This window comes from Babylonia areolata, chromosome 30 (assembly GCF_041734735.1).
Source record: "Babylonia areolata isolate BAREFJ2019XMU chromosome 30, ASM4173473v1, whole genome shotgun sequence".
NCBI lineage: Eukaryota > Metazoa > Mollusca > Gastropoda > Neogastropoda > Buccinidae > Babylonia > Babylonia areolata.
The window spans coordinates 12692854-12704713 of record NC_134905.1 but is presented as its reverse complement, the minus strand read 5'-3'; the positions used below and the strand labels follow the sequence as shown (position 1 = coordinate 12704713).

Genomic DNA, 11860 nt, shown 5'->3' with positions numbered 1-11860 from the left:
CACAGTCTCTGACTCCTCAGCATCCTTTCACAGTCTATCACTGTTCCCTGTCACAGTCTCTGACTTCTCAGAATCTTTCACAGTCTGTATCACTGTTCCCTGTCACAGTCTGACTTCTCAGCATCTTTCACAGTCTCTATCACTGTTCCCTGTCACAGTCTCTGACTCCTCAGCATCTTTCACAGTCTATCACTGTTCCCTGTCACAGTCTCTGACTTCTCAGCATCTTTCACAGTCTGTATCACTGTTCCCTGTCACAGTCTCTGACTTCTCAGCATCTTCCACAGTCTATCACTGTTCCCTGTCACAGTCTCTGACTTCTCAGCATCTTCCACAGTCTCTATCACTGTTCCCTGTCACAGTCTGACTCCTCAGCATCTTTCACAGTCTGTACCACTGTTCCCTGTCACAGTCTCTGACTTCTCAGCATCTTTCAGTCTATCACTGTTCCCTGTCACAGTCTCTGACTTCTCAGCATCTTTCACAGTCTCTATCACTGTTCCCTGTCACAGTCTGACTCCTCAGCATCTTTCACAGTCTGTATCACTGTTCCCTGTCACAGTCTCTGACTTCTCAGCATCTTTCACAGTCTATCACTGTTCCCTGTCACAGTCTGACTTCTCAGCATCTTTCACAGTCTATCACTGTTCCCTGTCACAGTCTCTGACTTCTCAGCATCTTTCACAGTCTGTATCACTGTTCCCTGTCACAGTCTCTGACTCCTCAGCATCTTTCACAGTCTATCACTGTTCCCTGTCACAGTCTCTGACTTCTCAGCATCTTTCACAGTCTCTATCACTGTTCCCTGTCACAGTCTCTGACTTCTCAGCATCTTTCACAGTCTCTATCACTGTTCCCTGTCACAGTCTCTGACTTCTCAGCATCTTTCACAGTCTATCACTGTTCCCTGTCACAGTCTGACTCCTCAGCATCTTTCACAGTCTGTATCACTGTTCCCTGTCACAGTCTCTGACTTCTCAGCATCTTTCAGTCTATCACTGTTCCCTGTCACAGTCTCTGACTTCTCAGCATCTTTCACAGTCTCTATCACTGTTCCCTGTCACAGTCTGACTCCTCAGCATCTTTCACAGTCTATCACTGTTCCCTGTCACAATCTGACTTCTCAGCATCTTCCACAGTCTCTATCACTGTTCCCTGTCACAGTCTCTGACTTCTCAGCATCTTTCACAGTCTGTATCACTGTTCCCTGTCACAGTCTCTGACTTCTCAGCATCTTTCAGTCTATCACTGTTCCCTGTCACAGTCTCTGACTTCTCAGCATCTTTCAGTCTATCACTGTTCCCTGTCACAGTCTCTGACTTCTCAGCATCTTTCACAGTCTGTATCACTGTTCCCTGTCACAGTCTCTGACTTCTCAGCATCTTTCACAGTCTATCACTGTTCCCTGTCACAGTCTCTGACTTCTCAGCATCTTTCACAGTCTATCACTGTTCCCTGTCACAGTCTCTGACTTCTCAGCATCTTCCACAGTCTGTATCACTGTTCCCTGTCACAGTCTCTGACTTCTCAGCATCTTTCACAGTCTGTATCATTGTTCTCTGTCACAGTCTGACTTCTCAGCATCTTTCACAGTCTATCACTGTTCCCTGTCACAGTCTCTGACTTCTCAGCATCTTTCACAGTCTCTATCACTGTTCCCTGTCACAGTCTCTGACTTCTCAGCATCCTTCACAGTCTGTATCACTGTTCCCTGTCACAGTCTGACTTTTCAGCATCTTTCAGTCTATCACTGTTCCCTGTCACAGTCTCTGACTTCTCAGCATCTTTCACAGTCTGTATCACTGTTCCCTGTCACAGTCTGACTTCTCAGCATCTTTCACAGTCTATCACTGTTCCCTGTCACAGTCTCTGACTTCTCAGCATCTTTCACAGTCTGTATCACTGTTCCCTGTCACAGTCTCTGACTTCTCAGCATCTTTCACAGTCTGTATCACTGTTCCCTGTCACAGTCTCTGACTTCTCAGCATCTTTCACAGTCTATCACTGTTCCCTGTCACAGTCTCTGACTCCTCAGCATCTTTCACAGTCTCTATCACTGTTCCCTGTCACAGTCTCTGACTTCTCAGCATCTTTCACAGTCTATCACTGTTCCCTGTCACAGTCTCTGACTTCTCAGCATCTTTCACAGTCTATCACTGTTCTCTGTCACAGTCTCTGACTTCTCAGCATCTTTCACAGTCTGTATCACTGTTCCCTGTCACAGTCTCTGACTTCTCAGCATCTTTCACAGTCTATCACTGTTCCCTGTCACAGTCTCTGACTTCTCAGCATCTTTCACAGTCTCTATCACTGTTCCCTGTCCTAGTCTCTGACTTCTCAGCATCTTTCAGTCTATCACTGTTCCCTGTCACAGTCTCTGACTTCTCAGCATCTTTCACAGTCTATCACTGTTCCCTGTCACAGTCTCTGACTTCTCAGCATCTTTCACAGTCTATCACTGTTCCCTGTCACAGTCTCTGACTTCTCAGCATCTTTCACAGTCTGTATCACTGTTCCCTGTCACAGTCTCTGACTTCTCAGCATCTTTCACAGTCTGTATCACTGTTCCCTGTCACAGTCTCTGACTTCTCAGCATCTTTCACAGTCTGTATCACTGTTCCCTGCCCCAACCTCTGACCTCCTCAGCATCTTTTACACACTCACTCAAACCAACATTTCTTTTTTTTCTAATGCTTCAGACAGAATGTGCACATCCAAGTCATTTATTGACCATTTTCATAAAACAATTGGTATCCAAGTCATCTGTTTACCATTTTCATAAAACAATTGTTATCCAAGTCATTTATTTACCATTTTCATAAAACAATTGGTATCCAAGTCATCTGTTTACCATTTTCATAAAACAATTGGTATCCAAGTCATTTATTTACCATTTTCATAAAACAATTGGTATCCAAGTCATCTGTTTACCATTTTCATAAAACAATTGGTATCCAAGTCATTTATTTACCATTTTCATAAAACAATTGGTATCCAAGTCATTTATTTACCATTTTCATAAAACAATTGGTATCCAAGTCATTTATTTACCATTTTCATAAAACAATTGGTATCCAAGTCATTTATTTACCATTTTCATAAAACAATTGGTATCCAAGTCATTTATTTACCATTTTCATAAAACAATTGGTATCCAAGTCATTTATTTACCATTTTCATAAAACAATTGGTATCCAAGTCATCTGTTTACCATTTTCATAAAACAATTGGTATCCAAGTCATTTATTTACCATTTTCATAAAACAATTGGTATCCAAGTCATTTATTTACCATTTTCATAAAACAATTGGTATCCAAGTCATTTATTTACCATTTTCATAAAACAATTGTTATCCAAGTCATTTATTTACCATTTTCATAAAACAATTGGTATCCAAGTCATTTATTTACCATTTTCATAAAACAATTGGTATCCAAGTCATCTGTTTACCATTTTCATAAAACAATTGGTATCCAAGTCATTTATTTACCATTTTCATAAAACAATTGGTATCCAAATCATTTATTTACCATTTTCATAAGACAATCAGTATCAGTCAGTGTCAAAAGGTTCCTTTAGTGAACTGGAAACAAAACTGAAAGTTTGTTATAACTGCCTCTGAGACATGTGCCTAATCAAAAGAGAACTGCTGGTATTATTGTTCATTTGTGTGTGTGTGTGTGTGTGTGTGTGTGTGTGTGTGTGTGCAAGTCCAAAAGTGTGTGAATGTGTGTGTATGTGCACACGCGCACGTGCATGTGCATGCATGCGTATGTGTGTGTGTGTGTGTGTGTGTGTGTGTGCGCACGCGTGTGCATTAGTGAAAATAAACTTCAAGTGGCAGAAAATCTCATCAAAGTGACAGACAATCTCATCAAAAACCAAATGATTCCACACACAAGGGCAGGTCAAATAACACAACTGGTGGACAAAAGACACTGTGTCCAAATCAAGTACTTCTGTGAAGCAATTCATCCGTTTAATACTACTGCGTTCTAAAATTGCATTGCTCATATCTTTCAAAAAGAAAATATTTGTCAAAAATTTAATGCTTGTGTTCTTTAACATTGAAGGCTCTGCTGAAAATGAATTATTCATGACTGAACAGAATACTTGATAATCACAAACAGCAGCATACGATTCAACATTTCTCCCTTCAGTGGCATCACAATTCTTTTGTCTCTTTTACATTTTCTTTTATACATATTATACTGTGTGAACTGCAAAAATACATGACAAGCAACACCTACGTGACCTTTAGTGCCTCTACATTTCTTTCCTTGTATTTGAAAGAAGAAAATGTCACTCTTACAACATAAGCAACACCTGTGTAACCACAAAAGTACTTATATATTTCTGTCTTTGCATATATAAATAAAATAAGAAAATGCAACCTTTACAACATAAGCAACACCTGTGTGATCTTGACTTAAGTACCTCAAAATTTCTGGTTTTTGTATATTTTAATAAAGTAAGAAAATGCCACCTTCAACATAAGCAACACCTGTATGAATTTGAATAGGTTCTTGGATAGGTTTTTCTTGCTTATAGTCCAGCCGACCACACAGGGTCATATCAGGACTGTCAAACCATACAAATGCTACCGCATCAACACAAAACTGGCACATCTACAAAAAAAACAACCCCACTATGGCAAACCCACAAAACAGTTCATGACACAGTATCCCAACCATTTAGCTCCTTATGGCAAATAAGACTAGGCCAGATCACAAAAATCATGAAAAAGGAAAAAAACAACAATACTTCAAAGCCAAACAAAAAAATACATAAAAAAGGCCATATAGGCAAATAACACTGCAGAATGGGCAACTCATGCCCATCCCAGTGTTTACATCTCACTACCTAATTGCCAGAGCAAAACAGCACAGATAGTACATCACAGATTGCGGAAATGAGAAAAAAGTGTCAAGGCTTGCTTCAAAAAAGACAGGGGAATGGACTGGTAAGGCAGAAGAAGGGAGACAACTGTGAAGAAAGGAAAAAAGACAGAAACAGAGAGAGTGATAGAAAAGAGGAAGCACCTCTGTATGTCCGTCTTTGTACATGTTTGAATAAAACAAGAAAATGCCACCTTCACAAGGTAAGCAACACCTGTGATCGGAACTGTGGCATCTCCTCATTTCCGTCTTTGTATATTTAAATAAAACAAGAAAATGGCACCTTTACAACATAAAAAACAACCACAGTGATCTTAACTAAAGAACTTTATTTCTATCTTTGTATATTCAAATGAAACAAAACAAAAATGACACCTTTATGACATAAAGCAACACCTGTGTGATATTGACTTAAGCACCTCTATACTTCTTTGTATATTTAAATAAAATAAGAAAATGTCACCTTTACAAAATAAGCAACATCTGTGTGGTCTCAACTTAAGTACTTCTATATGTCTGTCTTTGTGTATTTAAAACAAGAAAACAAGAAAATGCCACCTTTACGATATAAAGCAACATCTGTGTGATGTTAAGTACCTCTATATTTCTGTCTTTATATATTTAAAACAAGAAAACAAGAAAATGCCACCTGTACGACATAAAGCAACACCTGTGTGATCTGAAGTACCTCTACATTTCTTTGCGTATACCAATTATTTTTTAAAAATTTAAAGAAAAGAAAAACCAGACCAGCTTTCCTTGTGGTAAGTCCAATCTTTTTGTTAACTGGAAAAAAACAACAACAAAAAACCACCTTTTCAGGGCACTGGTGAACTGCGTTGTCAAAAGTAGAAGATTAATAATGAGAAATCAATTCTTCCTTTTTTTTCATTTATGCTGCTATATATAGCTTTGAATTTAAACCATGATTTGTAGTATGTATGTAATTCATTTCTTTTTTCACACACACACGTATACATAAATATATATATATATATATATATATATATATGGAGTGATGGCCTAGAGGTAACGCATCCGCCTAAGAAAGCGAGAGAATCTAAGCGCGCTGGTTCGAATCACGGCTCAGCCGCCGATATTTTCTCCCCCTCCATTACACCTTGAGTGGTGGTCTGGACACTAGTCATTCGGATGAGATGATAAACTGAGGTGTCGTGTGCAGCATGCACTTTGCGCATGTATAAGAACCCACGGCAACAAACGGGTTGTTCCTGGCAAAATTCTGTAGAAAAATCCACTTGGATAGGAAAAACAAATAAAACTGCATGCAGGAAAAAATACAAAAAAAATGAGTGGCGCTGTAGTGTGGCGACACGCCCTCCCTGGGGAGACCAGCCCATATTTTACACAGAGAAATCTGTTGTAATAAAAACAGAAATACAAATGCAAATACAAATATATATAGACAGAGAGAGAGGAGGTGGCTGGGGGGATCACAAACTATACCCCACAAAATAAGATTTTAAAAATATACCCATCAAAATAATCAAAAACTACGAGAAAGAACATCCAAACCTTTAATAGATCCAAAACTATATAAAAACTATTGAACTTTTAAAAAGAATTGAAAAAAAAATCCCAATATGGTAAACATATAGATAATGTATTAAGCACTTTTGTCATGGATGTGTTTGTCCTACAAGATGGAACTAGAAACTGCCAAAAGATTGCTTCATCCACCAACATGCAGTAGCAGCAAAACAGTGGCAACACTCTTTCCATATTCATCGGGGGCAGGGGGTGGGGGGGGGCGTTGTTGTTGTTTTTCTTTTTCATTTATGTTTTGGTCATGTGAAACAGAGCGTTTGTTAACACCCCTCTCCATAAAACAATATCAACAACATCAAAACAAAAAAAATCATCAGTCAACTTGAAATTCAAACCTGCGACGATATTGACATCAATTTTCTTAAAGCATTCAAATCAAAACACGATCTGGCCATGACAGCAACATGAAAATAACCAGAAAAAAAATCTCCACAATGGTTGATGATGGCAATGTTAAAAACGAAGCAGAAAAACAACTCTCAACTCCAAAACACAAAAGTATTATGACAGTAATTTAAGGTAATGTAAAACAGGGAGGGGGGGGAAGGGGCGGATCTCAGTAAATAAACAAAACAAAAACCAATTCGTATCAGAATTGGTAAATAACAACAGAAAAAAAATCCTTCAACTTCTCAAACAAAAAAGTGTGAAGTATGTAATGTCAAAATAACAGAAGAAAGAGAAACACCCATAGGTGCTGGGGAGGACCCAGAGAAGCACCCGCCCTTGGAACAATCCTGCACCACCCTTGGAGGCCTGGGCTGTGTTCACGATGGGTGCAGGCACGCACAGGACACTCCATTAAGAATTCAAGGGACGTAACTGCTCCCAAACAGAGGCAAAAGAGACCACAGGATGCAACTCGCGACAGCCTTAAAAGAAGTATCCCCATGGGTGTACCAGCCAGTATTTCATGACTGCAGAGCCCACCAGCAAAAGACACCACCCTCCAGCTGCTGAGCACACCCCACAGACCAAACCGCTCCTGCCCGCAGACAGATGAAGACAGTGCCACTCCAGACACAGCCATACGGTCTTGTGTGCCCTCAAGAGAGAATCCCAAGTTGTAGTCTTTCCCACTGTCAACAGGACTTTCCCTGTGGTCAGTGGGTCTTTCCTCACTGTCAACAGGACTTTCCCTGTGGTCAGTGGGTCTTTCCCACTGTCAACAGGACTTTCCCTGTGGTCAGTGGGTCTTTCCTCACCATCACTGGACCTTTCTCCAGGGTCAGCTTAGTCCAGGCAAAATAACAAGCAAACAGAAAACAAAAGCCAAGTTCCCAACGTATGTACACAATTAGCATGACAGTTTTCTTTTTCCCCTTGCTACCCCACAGTCTCAAGACCTGTACTGAGGTCACCACTGATGACCTGCCAACACTCACGTCAGTCAGTAATGCTCATCAGTATTACCAGTGGTTAATCATTATTTAACCAAACTGAACAACAGTCAACTTCAGATTATGTTCATGAGAGAAATGTTAAAGTAACAACAAAACAGAAGTAAACAAAATTCTGATACAAATTTGTGACAATACAAAAAAAATAAATACAAAATGTAAAAGTCAACATCAAAAATCTGATAACAGTAATGATACACCAACAACAAACTAAAGAAACTCAACATCACAAACAAAACTTTGAAGACAGAAAAGTTAAAACTTTCATAGTTGAAAATAAGCACGCTTGGGCCATTGAAGTAAGTAAAGTGAATAAACGCCACCACTCTTATCCTTACACACACACACACACACACACAGAGAGAGCAATATAAAATGTAAGTTTGAATTATAAAATTATATTACTGTTTACACCAATTTTTAAAATGTCATGAAAAAACATTATTACATATTGTTGGCAACAAAATAAAGCATATCAGTTTGAATTATAACATTATATTCTTGACAACGTTTTTTTAATTTGAATCATAAAATTATATCGCAAACAACAACTTTATAGAATGCCATACAACAACAACGACAACAACAAAATTGAATTTAGAAATTATATTGCTGACAACATCCATAAAAATGTCACACACAAAAAAAAACAACTTAGCTTTGCAAGCCAGCTGTTAGCACACATTAGGGTATAACAATAGCAAATTTGTCACCATAACTACAAAGTAAGCTGTTAGAGTACATTACAGTCAAATGATAGTGAACTTGTCACCATGACTTCAATGAACTTGTCACCATTATTACACAGAAAGCTGTCTGCCCACACTGAAGTGAAACAATAGTGTACTTGTCACCATGACTACAAAACAATACTGAACTTGTCACCATGACTACAAAGTAAGCTATTAGCACACATTACAGTTAAACAATAGTGAACTTATCACCATGACTACAAGGTAAGCTGTTAGCATATATGAGGGTAAAACAATAGTGAACTTGTCACCATGACTAAAATGAACTTGTCACCATGACTACAAGGTAAGCTGTTAGCATATAATTATTAGGGTAAAACAATAGAATTTGTCACCATGACCACAAAGTTAGCTGTTAACACACATAAGGGTAAAACAATAGTGAACCTGTCACCATGACAACGAAGTAAGCTGTTAGCACACACTACTGTTAAACAATAGTGAACTTGTCACCATGACTACAAAGTAAACTGTTAGGGTAAAACAATAGTGAATTTGAAGAGACAAACTGACATGGTCTGATAAATCAGCATGAAGTAGTGTACATACAATAAGCATATAGATTCTGCATCACTAAAACATAGTATAAATATATGGAGAGTATAAATTCTGCAACAATCAAAAGGGATATACATCTATGAAGAGTAAAGATTCTGCAGCACTTAAACAGAATATACATATATGAAGTCTATATATTCTGCAACACATATAAATTGATATAAGTCTGTGCATTCTGCAACACTTAAAACGCACACACCTATGAAGCGTAAAAATTATGCAACACTTAAAAGTAACAATACTTTAAATGTATAATGGTTGTAGTTCTAAGTACTCTGGTATGAAAATTCTTGCCATCTTGAATGATATGCAAGTGAAAGGAAGTTTTAAGAATGAAACCTTTTTATATAACAGTATAAAGTGGAGGGGGAAGGGGGGGTGGGAGAAGAAGGAATAGTTACTACAACCTTATGTGTCACACACACACACACACACACACACACACCAAATGCAAACACATATGATGACTGGGATCAACAACGCATCAAACATGTTTCAGAACATAAAAAGAAAAAAAACAAACCCCTCTTGGGGTTTATAAACTTTAGGTTGATTGCAGTGTTGAAGCTGACTGATCACATCACAAAACAAGACTGTTCATTATTCCTGAGTTTAAGAAATTCTGCCATTGGCATAACAAATGAACACACTCCTGCACAACAGTACAAGTCAAAATGCAGGTCCACATGCACACACACGCGCGCGCGCACACACACACACACACACACACTATTTTAAAGAAATCAACAACAGTACAAGTCAAAATGTAGGTCCACACACACACGCACACGCACACGCACACACACACACACACACTCAAACTCTTTCACAGAAATCACAAGGACTCATAGGCAGGTTCACAGTTGCAGCTAACAATACAATTTCAAGGTAACAGTAACTGTTCTAGTTGGTACCACAAAAGTTCAATGACTGAACAAAGTTGACCAACACTTTGAAAACACTCTGACAACCACAAGAGAATGTAAGCACTGCTATTTGACCTCATATTTACTGCAGTACATAAAAAACAACAACAGCTATATCCACTATTTCAAATAATAGTGATGTCCAGGTCAAATCTAAAGGAAAAAATAAGAACCTTTTGTCAATGAAGATCAAATACGCACATTAAAGATCTTGTAATCCATGTCAGCATTCGGTAGGTAATAGAAACAACATACTTTGCATGTACACCCCTGAAAACAGAGTGTGGCTGCATACATGGCAGGGTAATTGAACAAAACAGTCATACACATAAAAAAAAAGTTACATGTCTGTGTAAGTGTGTGTGTGTGTGTGTGTGTGTGTGTGTGTGTGTGTGTGTGCATGACTGAAAACCTGACAGAATGCTGTCTCACTCTCTCTCTTTCTCGCTGAGTCAAAATGCTGTCTCTCTCTCTCTCCTGCTCATTGAGTCAGAATGCTGTCTCTCTGTCTTGCTCGTTGAGTCAGAATGCTGTTTCTCTCTCTTCTGCTCATTGAGTCAGATTGCTGTCTCTCTCTCTTGCTCGTTAAGTCAGAATGCTGTCACTCTCTATTGCTCATTCAGTCAGAGTGAAAACATCACAATTTTCTGCATGGATAGTGAGTGCGTGGGGGGTGGGGGTGGGGGTGTTTGTGGATACTTGTGAATGTGCATGTTTATTCAATATATTTGTGAGCAATTTCTCAGACTTCTTCAGAAAGTTTGCTTTCTTTCTATAAATTCAGGTTGTTGTTTTTTTCTAACGTTTATAAATCTTGATGTGTGCTTCTTAACATGCGTATGTGCTGTCAAAATCAAAACTTAAAATAAAAATAAAAAATTGTAGGGTGTGTCTTACAGTCGAAAGCACCTTGCAATCAGTAAAATACAAAACGCAGCCAGAAATATCTGGACATAAAATCTTAAGGCAGCAAGACTATGTACAGATAAACTTCAAATTGTTCCCAAACCCCATGCACATTGTGCACTGGGTTCGATGCCGATATGACCAGGGAGACTGGAAAAAATCCAGGCGCTGATATTGGCATCGAACCCAGTGCACTCTTGATGAAAGTCAAATGCTTTAACCATTCAGCTGTTGTGCTTGTCAGCTTGTCATCCATAAAAAAGATGCATGATTTTATCAGGCTTGGCTTTGATACTTCATCCCAAATTTAAAATGAATAAATGAAAGAATCAACAAGAATTAACATCACACAAGGAAAAAAAATGTAACCAACAAAGGAAAATCACAAATGGATCAATAACGCTACACCCAACAGAAAACCAGTAAATGTCTCAACGCCTTTCAACTATCCCCAAGGCAAGTTCACATTTTCCTTTTCCCCGATTTTCACAAGTTTTCTGCATGCAACACCCTAGAAGATGGTGGCTGATCAGAAATCCATAAAAGTGCCTTCACTGGTTTGTAACATGCGGCTGATCATGACTCAGGTGATAGGACTCCATACATTGATCAGGACTCCATCAAAGTGCCTTCACTGGCTTCCAACATGTTGCGGAACACAGACCCGGACTTGGACATCAGTGTGGACGGACGGTCAAACTCCATCACCTGTAAAACAGACACAACAAGGCACCATGACATGATAAATAGTGGAGAGAGAGAGAACAAACAAACAAATGATTTGTTCAGTATCAGGCCATCACGCCATAGCTTAGTGTAATACACATTGTAAACACACAAATAATATGTG

General features: G+C 38.8%; 1 protein-coding gene across 1 annotated transcript in view; it reads right to left on the bottom strand.

Annotated features, from left to right (window-relative positions):
• Positions 1–2707: 2707 nt before the first annotated feature.
• Positions 2708–11860, bottom strand: part of LOC143275645 (ATP-binding cassette sub-family C member 5-like) — a 101285-nt gene continuing 92132 nt past the window's right edge. The window contains exon 30 of the mRNA XM_076579897.1: positions 2708–11718. Within this exon, the coding sequence (XP_076436012.1) occupies positions 11620–11718 (99 nt within the window). The 3' untranslated portion in view covers positions 2708–11619. The remainder of the gene's footprint in view (positions 11719–11860) is intronic.